Source organism: Notamacropus eugenii, chromosome 4 (assembly GCF_028372415.1).
Source record: "Notamacropus eugenii isolate mMacEug1 chromosome 4, mMacEug1.pri_v2, whole genome shotgun sequence".
NCBI classification, from domain to species: Eukaryota; Metazoa; Chordata; class Mammalia; order Diprotodontia; family Macropodidae; genus Notamacropus; species Notamacropus eugenii.
This window is the reverse complement of record NC_092875.1, coordinates 258,055,566-258,072,556: the sequence shown is the minus strand read 5'-3', so window position 1 is coordinate 258,072,556 and position 16,991 is coordinate 258,055,566. Positions and strand designations below refer to the sequence as shown.

Here is a 16,991-nt window from a genome sequence, read left to right as displayed (position 1 = left end):
TAATTATCATCATCCTCACTCACATTTATATTTCACTTGAAGATTTGTGAAACACGTTCCTCAAACCAAACCCACGTAGTAGATAACATAAATTGCTTTAAGTTTTATAAAGTTTATTCTTCACAATAACTGTGAGGGAGATAGTTAAATATTATTATGACCATTTTATAGATGAAGAATCTGAAATGCATAGATATTAATTGACTTTGCCTCAGATCCTTAACTAGCAATTTTGACAACCAAAGTTAATAGTCTAAAACTTTGTTTTTTTTTTTAAAAAAAAGGTCTGAACTGTTTTATTATCTTGGCCTTTTTGGCAGTCTAGTGAAGCCTATGGCTCTCTTCTCAGAAGAATGCTTTTAAAAAGTATAAAATAAAACACATTGAATTACAAGGGAAAGCAATTACATAGAAATAAAAAAGTTATTTTTTCCTATCAAAAGTCATGGGCCTCCTGAAATCTATCAATAGAGCTTTTAGGGGTATTTGGACCCCAGGTTAAGAACTCTTGCCTTTTTTCTACATGATTAATATGGAAATATGTTTTGTATGACTATGCATGTATAACCTATATGAAATACTTTGCATTCTCAATGAGAGTGATGGGGAAAGGAGGACAGAATTTGGAAGTAAAAAATTTTTTAAAAAATACTAAAATTGCCTTCACATGTAATTAGGGGAAAATACAATACTAAATAAATCGTTAAAAAAGCCCAACCTTTCCTTAAAGCTATTCTGTGGTTCATGGAGTGAGGCAAATTCAGTTGAGTGGTAGGTAGGAATTCACTGTCACAGAGGTTCTCTGATGGGTGGTCTTAAACATGACATCTGTTAGTTTTTATTATTCTTTCTTATTGTTTCTGTTCTGTTGGAGTGCACATGATAGAAACATGAATATAATGTTTAAAATTGAGCAATCTTTAAAAGTTATCATTGGAAACTTTTGCATCTTCTAGTTTTCAGTGACAAATGGAGCAGAGTGCCATTCATCCTTCTACAGTCGTAACTCTGCTTATGATCTCACAACTCTTAAATATTGTAGCTGGGACTTGTATTCAAGTCTCTTAAAACCATTCTACCATGAAGTAAAATAAAAGATGGTAGTTAAGTTTTTATAAGCAGTATTGATAAAAGTAATTTTGTTTTTATTCAGTATGTGTCTGTAAGATGAGGAAATTGATTTCTTGTGTGGCTTACAGACAAAACTTCTTTTTTTCTCCAGTCACATCTCATAGAATTATTTCAGCAAATCTCTATTTCAGTGAATCTCTATCTCTATTGTGTGATGTTTTGGATGTAGTAGAAATTTAATAGTTATTGGTTAAATGAATTAATGAAGGTGGCATTATAAAGCATGCTATTAAAAATACCAAGGAATATTCAGAAAAATTTAAATTCTTCTAAATAAATGCCTATTATCAGAGCCGGGCTCAGAGATGACTAGAAAAACATACATAATTCCTTCTTATGGATGATAGTATATATTCAAGAGCAAAACTTACTGAAGTTTCTTCTAATATTGGGAAATTATCATTGACATCTATAATTTTGATTCTACATTCACACTCTGAAGACAGCCCATCTGCAGCTCCATCCCGATCAGAGCCCCTTACAATGAGGTTGTAAGTGCTGTGTTCCTAAAGGAAGATGAAAAAGAAGAATTTATGGATTTGGTCATATATTAGATAAAGATCAATTTGGATCACTTTATCTTTCTTCTCATAGATCTAGGACAGATTTCAATTAGGAAAAGGAATATGAACTTTATTCAAAAGTACTACTTATGATTTCCCCCCACCCAACCTTCTTTCTGCCCTGGGGCAAGAAGAATGATGGACACACTAGATCATTTTCTGTCCTTTCAAAATCAAGGAGTGTGTTTGTGTGTGTGTGTGTGTGTGTGTGTGTGTGTGTGTGTGTGTATTCTAATTATTTGCAGAAGGCTTTACTTCTCTGTCAAGATAATTCGTCATCGTGCGGATTTCTCCAGTATATCTGTTCAGAATAAACAATGGTGAACCTGCAGGCTCCTGAGATATTATCTTGTAAGCAATTTTAGAATTCAAATGATTTTCTTCATCTGCATCAGTAGCACTTAACTTTATCACCAGTGTGTCTAGGAATGAAAGAGAAAGTGATTGAAAGTTTTCAACAGATTAGGTTAATGCAAAGAATTCACAGAAGAATTATAAATTATCTTCTGCCTATTTTATTTATCAAAATTAAATTCCTACAGAACTTCTGTCTTCTCTTCAACTGCTCCTTCTGCTTTCTCAACATGAGTGGAACCTGGTTTCCATGACTCCTGGTAATGGAACCAGAAGGAGATGATACTAATTGCACAACTACTCTTTCTAAATGTTCTGATGCCATTACTGAAAACCTTTTTGGATTGTTATATCACCCTCATCCTTTGTGAAGGAACCATTGAGAGAATTGGTTTTCTGCATCTGATTTTATCTGCTACTTGATAGCTCTGTGGTTTATCCTTACAACTTCTAGACAATAGACATTTTTCATCTGCTTGTTTTTTTCTTTCTATGTAGATAGTCATGCCAAACTGTGATTAAGTGATTAAGGATCTCATTCAAGAGAGCCTGCAATTATTTATTGCAAGATACAATTAGCACAATGTCTTTCATGAATAAGAATAGTTGGAAAATAATAATCATCTACAGGGAATCTCTCTTAAACTTGGACATGGAAAGAACAAAATGACATCACAAAATAGTTGAAGAAAAGTAATACCAGAAAGACTTTTCCAGCAAGGTATCTCCCATGCATTTGTCAAAATTATAAAAGATTCTTGAGAAATATAATAAAGATAAGTTTTTTTGATGGTCATCTGAATTTTAAAATTCAGTAAAACCTTAAACACAAAAGTGTTCACCAAAGGTGTTCACATTGGTCATGAAAGAAATTTAGTCTAAGTTAATTAGGTATTCCCTACAGATTCTTCACAAGGTAGTTTTTGGATAGCCACCATTTCCACAGTTCCTTCCAAATTTTGCAAGTATTTGCAGATATTTTACATGTTCGGTCAAATGTTTTCCAGAATCTCCACATAATACAACCTTATGACTTTTTGGCTATGTTTGTATTGATTATTGGCCCCTGAACTCATTCATACCCAGTAAGCTCCAAATATTCACCATTTCTGGTCCTGGCTCTGCCAAACATCATTGTAGAAAATCATAAAACCATCCTGATGATGATGTTTCAAATAAAATCATGCTATTTTATTTGAGTTGGACCCTCACTGTTCTTCAGCATTTTTTTTTACTCATATATCAACACCCTATTAAATTTCTTAGTGTGTATTCTGAACATGACCTATTTTTCAAGTATCTTCCAGTTCTACTCCTTTTGCTCTACACTCTCAGAAAATATTCTTCCTTTCTACTTTATTGAGATGATTGGGGTCATCTGATGTAAGTTCCTTAAGTTTCCCTTCTTCATACCTTAAAACTTCTCTGGTCTTTAGCTATCTTCCATTTTAGAGGAAAAATTGTCTTTCCTCTTTTTCCAAGAAGGTAACATCCCATCCATCTGTGTCTTTAGTCTAATTTTCTCCTATCTTCTCTGTGACCTTGCTCCAACAACTATGCTTCAACTGCAGCTAGATCCTGATTAGTGTGAACAATAAATCCTGTGAAATGGTTGCATTATTTGAATTTGAGCTGTAGATTTCCATTGGGCTGCACTCAGTTTCTCTAATTATAAATCTTGAATACTACAAATTTGAATACATGCAGACATTTCATGGGATTCATTAAAAAAATCAGGATCTGGCTGTTTTCTGTTTCCTGTCTTTTCCTCATCATTTGCTCCCTTCCCTCTACAAATTTAGTCAGGTCTATAATATATTAAAAATTCTTCCCTTAACCCTGTCACCCTCTCAAGCCATTACCATCTCTCTCTACCCTTGGATAACATTTTAGAAAGGATGATCTGTACAGAGTGATACCATCTCCTCATTGCTGACTTGTGCCTCCATCTTCAGCACTTTGGCTTCTAAGCCCTCCACTGTTGAAACATGGTCTTTTCTCAGTTCTTATCTGTTTTGACCTCACTGCAATACTTGACATGGTTGACTAAATGCCCAAAATGTCAATATCAAATCCCATCTCCTCTCCATACCCTTTCTGAATCCCATCCATTGGTGATGGCCATTTCCCTTTGGATCTCACCAAATATTTGGTTTTACACTTATGGTGTAATTTTTTGTACTAGGTTAACTCTGTGTGTGTGTGTGTATGTGTGTGTGTGTGTGTGTGTGTGTTATATTCCTTTACTAGATGGTAAATTCTGTGAGCACAGAAAACCTGTTTAACCTTAAATTTGTTTCTTTTCTAGTGTCTAGCGGGTACAACACTCTCGAGTGGAACTGACTTAAACATCTCTTCCATCTTACAATTCTCTTGGCAATCATTCCCATGGGAATCTTATTATGTACTCCAAAGGTTTCAAATAACCCTTCAAAATTTAAATGTCTAGACGCAGTCTCTCTTGTTTTCTACTGCATGTTTCACATTCCCATCTCAAAGTTCCAGTTATTTAAACTCACCATCTTTCCCCACAAACCTGCTTCTCTGCCTGATTACTATATTTTGGTCCTTCACTACCACTTTCCTAGTCTTTGATATTTGAAACCTCAATGTTACATTCCTCCCTCTTACCCTTAATATCCAACAGGTTACCAAAAATTAATTGATTTTGCTTCTGTAATGATGCACACATACTTTCTTTTCCACACTTACTACTAACTCTACTGTGGTTATCATTACTGCCTACCTAAAGTATTATAGTACCCATCAAATGATTTCCTTACCCCTCTCTCCCTACTCAAACCTATCTTATGCATTTTTGACTGTATAATTTAGCTCTGATTGGGCCACTCTCTCTTCTATTTAAAAAAAAACTTTATTACAAAATAGTCCTCTATTACATACCAAACAGAACTAAAATCCTGCCTACTACAGAAAACCTTTCCTGATCCCCCTTAATGCTAGTATTTTCCCTCAGTTGATTATTTCCGCCTTATCCCCTATGTGGTTTGTTTGTGCAGAGTTGTTTGCATGTCACCTCCTCCATTAGACTGTGAGTTTCTTGAAGGCAAGGGTTATCTTTTATTTTCCCTTGAATCAGTATTAGCATAGCACCTGGCACACAATAGGAGCTTAAAGGTATATTGACTGACTAATTCCAAGCCCCTTATCTTGGTGTTCAGAACCCTTCATAACCTTGTCATAAACTACCTTTTGTAGTCTTCCCTCACATTTCTACCCTTTATGTCATCTGTATTTCACTTACTTGACCATTTTCAAGTAACTTTCAAGTGACTTTTCAAGAATACATATCACTTAATCTTCACCTCCATGCTTTTCTTCATACAACTGCATATGTGAGGACTGTTCTCCCTCCCCATGTCTGCTTATGCTTCTTTTAAGGTACAACTCAAATGCTATGTCCTCAGTGAAGCCCTTGATCCACATTGCCATATGTGTGTATATATGTATGCATATGTATAAACACATATGTGTACACACATATACATATATACACATACACACATCTATGTATATATACATATACATATATTTACATATATATATATGTGAGAGAGAGAGAGAGATCAGGAGCCAAAAGATCAGGGTTATAGCTATCTATCTATCTATCTATCTATCTATCTATCTATCTATCTATCTAATCTTATGCACTAATGTTCCATTTTTTATTATTATAATTTGTATTCATGTCTAATTACACCTAACAGAATGAGATAAAGATAGCTCACCTTTATAAATCACTTTACAGCTTGTGTGACACTTTCCTCATTAAATATTCTATAAGATTCAAGGAGTAGTATCCCAGTTTTCCAGATAAAGAAACTGAGTCTCAAAGAGGTTATATGACTTGCTCAGTCACAGCTAGTAAATGTTAGAGCTAGGACATAACCCCAGGTTTTCTGACTTCGTCAGTGCTTTTCTCATTACCTCAAAGTCATTGTATTTTGTTGATCTTTTTATTTCTTTATGCACATGGTAGTCATTTACTAAATGCCTAATGAATTGGATTGATTTTCAGAATAATCCTGTGAGATATAAGTGCAAATATCATTATCCCCATTTTGCAGAGACAGAGGTTCTGAGGTGAAATGACTTCCTAGATTACATAGCAGACTTACAGCAGAGCCAGGTCTAGAACCCAGATCTTTGGCTCCTGATACAGGATGAGACAGTGAAAAGGATTTCTGACTTGGAATTAAGAAGTCATGGGTTATTATCCTTGCTTTGACAGTTATTCTATCCATTTCCTAACCTATGTGAGCATGGCAGCTTGTGGAACAGCGGATAGAGCACTGGACTTGGAGTCAGGTAGACTTGAGTTCAAAATCTCCCCAAGACACTTACTGGCTGTGTGACCCTGGACAAGTCACTGAACCTATATTTGCCTCAGTTATTTTAACTGTAAAATGAGAATAAAATAATCTCTACCCCATAGGGTTTTTGTTGATGATTAAATGAAATAATATTTGAAAAAAAGTGCTTAGTATAGTGCCTACCATAGATGCCATATAAACTCTTCTTCCCTTCTCTCTTCCCATGAGCAATACATTTCATTCATTGTACTCAGCATGACTTTCATTTTCCACAGGGTGAGGATAATAATACCCATAGGAATTGTCTCACAGGGTTGTTTTCATAATCAAATGAGGTGTACAGTATCTGCTAGTAACTATTTAACAACTGGCACACAAAAAATGTAGCACCTTTCAAAGTTTAATTTTTGTTAAAATGTTCTCTATCACTTTTTTTAGTTTTCAAGATTCACTTTTGTAAGATTTTGAGTTCCAAATTTTTTTCTCCCTCCTACCTCTCCTTCCCCGTTCCCAAGATGGCAAATAATCTGATATAGGCTATACATGTACAATCATATTAAACATAGTTCCACATTAATCATGTTGTGAAAGAAGAATCAGAACAAAATGAAAAAAACATGAGAAAGAAAAAACAAAAAAAGAGAGAAAATAGTATGTTTTGATCTGCACTCAAATTCCATAGTTCTTTCTCTGGATGTGGATAGCATTTTCCATCATGAGGCTTTTGGAATTGTCTTAGATCATTGTATTGCTGAGAAGAGCTCAGTCTATCTGAGTTAATCATTGCACAGTGTTGCTATTACTGTGTAAAATGTTCTCTTGGTTCTGCTCCTTTCCCTCAGCATCAGCTCATATAGGTCCTTCCAGGCCTCTCTGAAGTCTTCCTGTTCATCATTTCTTATAACACAATAGTATTCTATTACATTTATATATGACAGCTTGTTGAGCCATTCCCCAATTAATGGGCATCCCCTCCCATTTCTTAGCCACCACAAAAAGAGGTGCTGTAACTATTTTTGTACATGTGCATTCTTTTCCCTTTTTTCAATGATCTCTTTGGGATATAGACCTTGTAGTTCTCCGTCAGTTTCTTAAGTCTAAATAATCAATAAAACAATAAATCAGGCACCTGATTTATAGCATTTGTCAATTGCTAAGGTGCAAACTGAAAACTTAACAATGGCTCTGGGAAATCCATATGAGCTGGTTCCAATGTATCCCTGTACAAATGTTTGTAAATTGTTCTATAAACTTTAAAGCCCTGGATAAATGTTAGTGACCATAATCACTGCCATCCTTATCCCAAAGTGCTGCTCCACATGCTGTCAGGGAGATTGCCACCTGCCTTTTTGAGCAGCAATCCTGTGGATGGGAACAGAGAGGGAGCCATCAGTACCACAAGTGCAGTTAATAAGAACTGCAAATGATGTGATTTTGAGTTTCCCTTTCCTTTACTGGAAGAGGTAAAATAGCCTGTTATTCTGTCTCCCTCTTCTGTCACTCTTTTGTTTCCTGTCAGGCCTTATTTCTACCCCCCCCATTTTAATTGTAAAATAGGTTTAAATTGCATGTAGCCTTATTTACCACATAATTTAGTGGAGGCATATGATTTTGTGCCCTAGTTAAATTCCCCTTACGTATGTCTTCTCTCTTTTGTCCTCTTGTGCCCCACTTTTCTCCTGTGTTTCTTCAGTTTCCTTATTTTTCATACCTCTCCTGTCTTCTTCCTTTCTTTTTCTTTCCTCTTTCTGAACCACCCATCCCTCAGCTGTCTGTCTTTGCTTCTGAGTTCTCTTCCTATTTTTCTCTACTTTCCAATCTCTGCTTCAGAGGATACTGGGTCATGTGAAGGGGATTAGAGGGGGCAAGAAAGAGAGGGGGATGGGAAGAAAGAAGAATGAAGGACATACAGGAGGAATGCCAGTTTAAAGTTTTCAGAATATTTTAAATATTTCATTTTACCCTCTGAGCTGCACTGAGAATGAGGCATTGCAGATTTCATGACTCCTATTTCACATACAAGGAAACTAAGGCTGAGAGGGGATGACTGATTGTCCTATGGTCACACCACTAGCAAGAAAGTTGGGATTAAAATCCAAGGTTCTTTTACTTTAAAATCTAGTACTCTCTCTACTTTCCATTGTTGTCTGATCCAACCTATAAAGTTTGAAAATAAGATAATCAAGAAGAAGAGATATACAAAGAAAGTATGAAAATTAAAAAGTAATATATCTTTTTAATATATCTTATATCTATTATGATATTTCTGTCATGAAGTTGATGCTGGGTTCTTGAAGTCTATACCAGTGGAACATAAATCCTATTACAAACAACTTGGAAAGATTTGGAGTGATTGGATGGTATATGTTCAAAACCGGTCTACCTAAGTGCAGAGAATCTTTTCACTAAATGCTTAGCCAACAGGTGATGTAATTTCTTGACTATAATAAATTATTTTAAAAATTGCCTAATATATGGAACAGATTGTATCTACCCTGATAAAGGAAATAACCATATAGTGAAATCATGGATCTTTGAAGAAAAAAAGGAAGAAACAGAGAAAGCAGAGGTCATATAGAATATCTTGTTGAACTCCAGTGTTTTAGTCATTTCACAAACTGATGAAACTTGTATTGGTATTCTTTACCTGTTAACCTAAGTCTATATTTGTTTCAAATTTCCATTCATAAAGGCAAATTTTTATAGAGTTCTTAATGTTTATAACTGTAGTTCTGTTTATTTGACTATCTTGAACACATCTCCAGGAACATCCTTAAAAGTCATGCTAAGCAGCATCTCACAAAACTTTGTTTAGACATTCTTTTCAAGTTAGGGTCACTGCAGATACCATTTGAAACAATGAGTTTCTTCCATAACTTAGCATTCTGTCTCAACTTTATGCCACTTAAATTATAACCTTTAAGATGAAAGAAATAGAATCTTTTAAAACTTCTGGCCAAAATAATATCTAGGAAAGACAATCAAGGCAGGAAAATCATCATTATACTTACTTGTAGCACAGTGTTCTTCAATACTAGCAGAATATACATTTTGTGTGAAAACAGGAGGATTATCATTTACATCCATAACTTTGACTCTAAGCTCAAGTGGTCTTTCTAAATCTTCACCTCGGGAATTCAAAGCACGGCAATAGATCTAGGTCCAAAGCAATAAAATACAATTCTTCATAAGAGAAAAGGAAGTGAATGAAACACAACATAATATTTTCCCTATAGAATGTTGACTGAATAAATGAATGACTGAGTGTGTACCTAGTACCTGCTACTAGAGAGGATGAGCCTGGTGGATCACTTGAGTCTGGGAGTTCTGAGCTGTGGTAGGGCCTACTGGGTGTTTGTATTAAGTCTGGAACTGATCTGGGGATCCTCTCGGAGTAGAAGATGATTAGACTCCATAAAGAGGAGGGAACCAGAACAGATTAGAAACAGCAAGTCAAAGTTTCCCTGATCCAGCAATGGGGCTGGACCTGTGTGACTGCTGTACTTCCAACCTGAGAGAGATATGGGGACCCAGTCTTTAAAAAGAGAAAAGAATGAATGCATAAATGAAATACTAGGGAAAAATATCATGAAATGAAGTGACAGAGAAGTTAATCACTGGAAGTCTCCAACTGGAAACTGAATGACTACTTCTTGGAGATGTTGTAGAGCGAATTCCTATTCAGGCATGGTTGTACTGGATAACCTTTGAAATTCTTTATAAAACTGAGATTCTGTGACTCTCTGTGTTCAGTAATTTATATATTGGTGAATGACTTGACTTCTTGCATTCTAGTAGAATAGAAAGTCCTCATTGTGTGTTCTCCTGTATTTTTACACCTTCCTTTACTGCTGACTATTTATTCAATTTCTGAGTGAAACATTATCACTCAGAATTGACCTTTAGAAAATGTGTCTGAATTACATTGTAAAAAGGGAATTTTTGTTTTGTTCTGTTTTGGTACAGACTTATGATTTCATTGGTATTGGGAAAACCCTAGTGAGGAAAGTTTAAACAAACAATCCAAAGCACAGTGATTTGACTTACCAGGAACATTGGGGTTATTTCTCGATCAACTACTGATGTTATGTTAATTTCTCCAGTTCTGGGATTAATAGTAAAGACTCCAAAAGGTGGCCGGTCAATCCCCACCCCAGAGATACGATATGTAATCTTCTGGTGAGCTTCACAATCTGATCGAATCTGTAAGAAAAGAGCTATGCTTGTGATTTCTGATAGAACACATATATCAACATAACTCATGATGTGCTTACTCCATCCTTCTAATACAAATCTTGATAACTTGAATCTTTTAGAAGGAAGTGCAGATGAGACAGGCTGTGATTATACAAAATTGGCACCTTATCTTTGGGAGAGAATTGATTCAAATAAATCACTTTGACCAAGGCTCTTTTTCCCAATGAATGTGTAGTTTTGAATTGACCATCCTGTCTAGAGATTAAGAGAATGGTAGAGGAATGGAAAGCTGTGATTCTTCTGGTATATTCAGGGAAGAGAAGCAAAGGCTTCTTTCTTTTCTTCCTTTCTTCCTTCCTTCCTTCCTTTCTTCCTTCCTTCCTTTCTTCCCTCCCTCACTCCCTCTCTCCCTCCTTTCTCCCTTTCTTTCTTTCTTTTGTGATCTGCATAATTGTCTCAATTTTCTGATTTATTCTACATGTACACACACAGTGTGACAAATCAGTTCTGTTACTTCCCTTTAAAAATAGGATATATTATGTAGTTCACGTGCCTGACTAGCCTTTGAAGTGGGAATGCCAGGAGCAACTATGCAAAGGAAAAGAGAATCATGAACAAACTGTCTCAGCATTCCTTGTTTTACTTTGCTTTGTTTTGAAGTCAAAACACAAGAACATATGTTTCTTACCACCTTTGTGAATTTGGATAACTTACTTCACCCCCCACCCTCCCCAAGCCTTAGTTTCCTCATCTGTAAAATGAAATGAACAAAATAATCTCTAATGTCCTTTCTTGCTCTGGATATTTTTTAATGCCTCCCCTCCCCAGACAAAACCAAACATTATAGATCCACAATCCAGAAGTGTCAATCTCATGATTGTTTATACATTTTTTGTACCTAACATCTTCTGCTTCAAATGTTATAGATTTTAGTAATGACTATTTAGACCATAGAGCAGGAATGATCATGGAAAGGCTATGAAGAATGTGATTTCATAAAATATTACTATTACTGGCCCCCAAATTACATAATTTATGACTATATTATTATAAGTAACATTTATATAATGCTTACTATGTGCCAGGCAGTGTGCATTTTGCTTTACAAAGATTATCTCATTTGATCCTCACAACAACTCTGGGAGGTAGGTACTTTTATTATCCTCATTTTACAGATGAGGAAACTGAGGTAGAAAGAAGTTAAATGACTTGCCCAGGGTCACATAGCTATTAGTGTTTGAGGTTGGATTTGAATTCAGATATTTTTGACCCCAGGTCCATCACTCTATCCACTACGTAACCTAGCTGGTAGAGCTATTCAAGTTTCTTCTTATCTGGCCACAAGACATCATTTAATTAATCCCAAGTCGGAAAAACCCCTGAAATCAGAGGATAGGCAGAAATAGCACTGGAGTAACATGTTGCTCGTCCTTAGCTCTCAAGGACCAATGACATCAGGAAGGTGATGTCTTGAGTTGCAAGTGAATTGGATTTAAGTGAGTCAGGGCTGTGCAAAGTCATCAGCCTCACTCTGTCCTCCACAGTCTTCAGAATCTAGGGGCAAGATGTAAGTCATGATGACTAGCAATGGCCCTGGGTGCAGTGGGAGACCCTGGCCTTTTAAGCTAAGATCTTTCCCAGGTCTCAGTTGGTCTGAGACAATGACCGTTCAGTGGTTAAAGGCTAGGTTGTTGGTGTTTGTCCTTTGTTCTAGAAGAGGACCAGTGATATCATGTGGGTGATGTAGTAGTGAGGTCAGCTGAATGATGTCAGTGACGATATTGCAGATTTAAGACTAAACATTCTTAAAGCTTTGTATGAAAATGTCTAGAATAGTTGTGCATTTAAGATGTGTTGGAGTTCAGATTTATAATGATAGAATTCTTGTAGACTACTCTTTTCCCATCTCCCTTAAAGGTAGAGTCTTTCCTCTTGATTATCTCCAGTTTATTCTGTGTACCTCTTGTTTGTACAGTTTTCTGCCTGTTGTGTCTTCCATAAGACTATGGATTCTTTGAGAGCAGTTACTAATTTTTGCCTCTCTTTGTATCTCTAGTGCTTAGCACAGTGTCTGGCACATAGCACACTGACTGATCGATTACTTCTAACTTGTTACATTCAGATTAGTAGCTACAGAGTAAAAGTACAGTGGAAGGCCAAAGTAAGGAGGCTTATCTAGTGGCAAAGCTGAGAAGTGGCATCTGGGGAGATCTTAACAGTTCTGACAGTAGCATCAACTGAAGTCTGTCTGGGGTGATAAGCAGGAGTGGGGCAATGGAAAGAATATTAGATTTGGAGTCAATTGACCAGGGTTTGAACCTTAGTTTTTTTATTTACTATCTATACATTCTTGGTGGAGCCATTTAAACTTTCTTACCCTTAATTTTCTCATCTCTAAAATGAGGGAATTGAAGTAATTGATGTTTAGGGACTCTTCCAGCTCTAAGTCTATGCTCCTAAATGCATTTCCTATAGTAATATCCAGAAAAAGTTGACACAAGCATTGGAGGATGGATGCTTTGTAGACTACACTATCCAAGCTAATCTAAGGATATAATTTATATTTGAATAAAAAGACGTCAATGAAAATTATGCTCTTTCTAAGATTTCATGTTTATTGTCCCCCTATTCTGCTTTTAGACATTGTCTCTCCTTTTTTCTTTTACTAAACTGTACTTTGTCAATATTATTTAATCTCAGGGCTTTAACTCTCATCTCTATACAGATGTCTCTCAAGTTACATCCCCAGGGCTTTAGACCTGCATCTTCACTTGCATGTACTCTTAAAACTCAGCATGTTCCTTTGCAAACTTATTGTTTTCTTCTATAAACTCCACTTTATTACTTCATTGGTTTTGCCACTAACTTTGCCACTAACTTCCATGTTTGATACTTTGGTTCTATTTTTGATGCCTCCTTTACCTTCATGTCTCAAAACCAGTTATCAAGTTCTGTTTATTCTGCCTCCATCTCTTTCATCCATCCTCTCTTCCCAATTCCCACTGCCTAGTAATTATTGTCTAATACATGGCCATCATTGCTACCTGCCCAGACAAGTGTGACTGCATCCTAACAAGTCTTCCTGTCTACACTCCCTCTTTACACCAGTCCGTCTTCTACATCTTCCAGAGTGATCTTCCTTATATGTCGTTTTGATCCTGCCAACACATTCAGAAATCTTTGGAGGTTCTCTTTGGCCTGCTTAGTGTAGCTCAAACTCATTTGTCTGCCTTTCTAAGTTCTCCACATTGTGCTACCTACTATTTTCACATGTATATAATACATGGTTCAGAAATTCTCATTGAATTAAACTGAATTCTGTGTAAAAAGTCTTTTAGAAAAATTATTTGTTTTGCTTCTTCTGAACTAGGGGTAAAAAGTATTTTTATACATACCTTGGTCTTTATGGTGTGTGTATGTGTGTGTGTGTGTGTATGTATGCGCGCGCGCATGTATGTGTGTTTTGAAGTATAGAATAGAGTTTAATGAGCTCCTCCTTATTACTTTAAGGCATCATTGTAGTCCAACTCTTGCTCAGGAGCCTAGAAGAGTTTATGAAGCTGAGATAAAGAAGAGAAATTGAACAGGGCTAGATTCATTCCTTCTTTCTGCCCTCTTACTTCATCTAGTCTTCCTCCTGTTCTTCTTCCTCCTCACTTGGATTGTTATCATATTTAATTAACATTTTTTCAAGCCTTATAATTATGCATTATAGATTGGACTGTAATGAGGATGGTTGATACTTTACATTTTGTTTATGGCTTTATATAAGGAAGATTCCCACAAATGTGTCCTGTAGAAAGTTTCCCTAACTCTGTGGAAGGGTTTGCTTCAGTACATAATCAACTCATTGGTCACTCACTTACTTTGGCAATTGGGTTCCTCTTTGAATTGTCTTCTCCTTCTCTACAGGCAGCAGCAAATTTAATCCATTCTCTCTTTTGTCGTCTGACGGTTTGCCATCTTGCAGTTCCATTTTCACTGTCTAGCTCTTTCACCTTAGGCAAAAAAGATCCAGTTTAAAAACATATTTATTAAAGAAAGTTTGAAAAGGTTTTTGAAAGAAGCTTTGAAGAGAGGAATTTTATTGAATTTGGTGGACAAAAAAAGGTAATGCCTAATTTTTATATGTTGATAAATATAATTTAGATACCATCAACCAAATTATCTTTGGAAAGATTGTTTAGATTTAATGATATGGTTATGAGGATGATACCAATGGTGGCACTACCAAAGTGTGTGGTACTGTACCTAGCATTTTAAAAAAAGTTGCCAGATATAACCTGTTTCCTACCCTACTCACCTTTGCATCCTCAACTCTGACCAGACTTTTTGAGTGCCCAAGCCAATCAGTTGCTAGTGCACCACAGCCCTGAGTTCTATAGTGAATAAGTCATATATTTAAATGTACACATAGGTGTGCCTGGAACATGGGCTAGGTAAACTGGTATACCTGAACACACCTGGTTTATACTTTATTCATCTCTTTGTACATGGTCTTATGGAAAATAGCAAGAGATATTTTAGCATGAGAACAGTGCTTCTTCTAGATATCCAACTACAATATGGCAGAGAACAAAGGCATAGTGATTTATATTAGTAATATCAATTTACATCAGTTATTCAATATTAACATAATTTGATTATTCAATGCTAATAAGACTAGTTAATATACTAATGATATTTTAAACATATATCTATATCTATGATTCTACAAATTATCTGCTTTGGGACTACTTATCTACCCTCTCGTGATATGCTATTTGCTTGCTTTTAGGCTATGTTATCCTCAATTGTAGGCTGATAATAGTATCTTTCGGATAGGTGTTTAAGAATGTCAGACTACTAAAGTAGAAGTTAAAGAAATTTTGATATACACATATATATTCTTATGTACAGTAGTGTTTTCCAGCATCTTTGAAATGTTCGAGTGCATTTTCAATATAATCAAAGCTAACTCAACATAAGAGCTAAAATAATCTTAATTTTTTTTACACAAGCAGCCCTAAATTTATGATTCTATGACATTTAAAAAGCATCTGGGATGAAAGTCATTGCATATATGTAGGCAGTATATATACATACATCATATTATCTTTACTAATTTAAATTATTTGAAGTATGAAATGCTAGCCTTAAATTCCTTTGATATTATAGTTCAGAACTCAGATTTAGCCTTTCTATTCATGTTCATTTTCACTCTTCTTTTTTCCTTTTTTACATATTTTTTAATATAAAAAGTCTGAACCAAACACCAAATAAAATAGACATATTCATAGTAGAATAGAAAAAGAAGATTGTACATAAAATGACAGATCTCTATTATGTGCAGGAGACTTTTGTTCTTAAAGTATATAATAGATTCAACCAACAGCTTTTAAAAATATTACTGCTTCTTTGTTCTTCTGTCTTTCCTTCTTTTTTTGCATTGAAAAAAATCCTCCAGTGACCCTCTTTTCTTTTTTTTTTTTTAAAGCCACCCTTTCCTTCTTTGCCCTCTGCTCATTTCCACTGGGGGATGGGGAAAGAAAAACTAAGCCTTTGTCAGAAATATGCATATACAAGCACAATAAATACCCATATTGGTTTTATTCAAAAATATTCATCTATTTACCATTCTAAGTCCATCACTTCTCTGTTAAGAGGCACTTTTACTTTTCAGTGATATCAGGGTGCTTGTCCCTAGCAGTCCTTTCTCTTCCAATGAGCATGCTGTTTCCAATCATAACTCTAAATTTAGAAACTATGTCCTTAATCTTAAAATTGTGTGATGGTGAAAGTCAGTAGACTTTGGGCTCTCCTTCCTGGTAGATTGACTATAAGTCATTCAGAGCATGAGTTTAAGATTAACCTCATAATCACTCAAAGTGTTTGTTTTCTGGTTGTGTTCTGTATTACTTAAGGGTGATAGCAACCTGACCCGACTGATTAATGAATTGTAGTGTTTATACATTAAAAATTAACTTTAATGGAATAATTTTATTATACTTTACCTCCACAATGAATTCACTGGTAACCTCTTCCATGACCTGTGAATGGATACAGAAGGTTAATACAAACTAGGGCATTGAAAAGTGTATAAAATCATAAATATTGGCAATGCTCAGTCAACAGATAGTTAGTGAATGGTTGCTATGTTTACATTGTGAGAAATGCAGATTAAGAAGGAATGATCCCTGCTTTTAAGAGCTTACAATTGAATAGGGAAAATAGGATACATACCCAATAACTATAATACAAGGTATCATGTGATCAGATCAGTAAGAGAGGTATGAACAAGGTGACATAGTTGCTCGGTAGGAGAGAACTACTTAGTGGCAGCATCAAGGAAGGTTTCATAGATGAGATAATTTTAGATGGTTCTTGCAGGATGAGTATGATTTCAACACGTAAAGACAGGCTAAAAGGAGAT

At 35.5% G+C, this 16,991-nt stretch overlaps 1 protein-coding gene across 1 annotated transcript in view; it reads right to left on the bottom strand.

Annotated features, from left to right (window-relative positions):
- DSG4 (desmoglein 4) overlaps positions 1–16,305 on the bottom strand; it is a 35,713-nt gene extending 19,408 nt beyond the window's left edge. Inside the window, exons 1-7 of the mRNA XM_072606610.1 lie at positions 16,235–16,305; positions 14,883–14,958; positions 14,446–14,577; positions 10,430–10,585; positions 9,394–9,538; positions 1,950–2,116; positions 1,503–1,637 (exon numbers count right to left, since the gene is read on the bottom strand). Coding sequence (XP_072462711.1) covers positions 1,503–1,637; positions 1,950–2,116; positions 9,394–9,538; positions 10,430–10,585; positions 14,446–14,577; positions 14,883–14,958; positions 16,235–16,305 — 882 coding nt within the window. The remainder of the gene's footprint in view (positions 1–1,502; positions 1,638–1,949; positions 2,117–9,393; positions 9,539–10,429; positions 10,586–14,445; positions 14,578–14,882; positions 14,959–16,234) is intronic.
- Between the last annotated feature and the right edge of the window lie 686 nt (positions 16,306–16,991).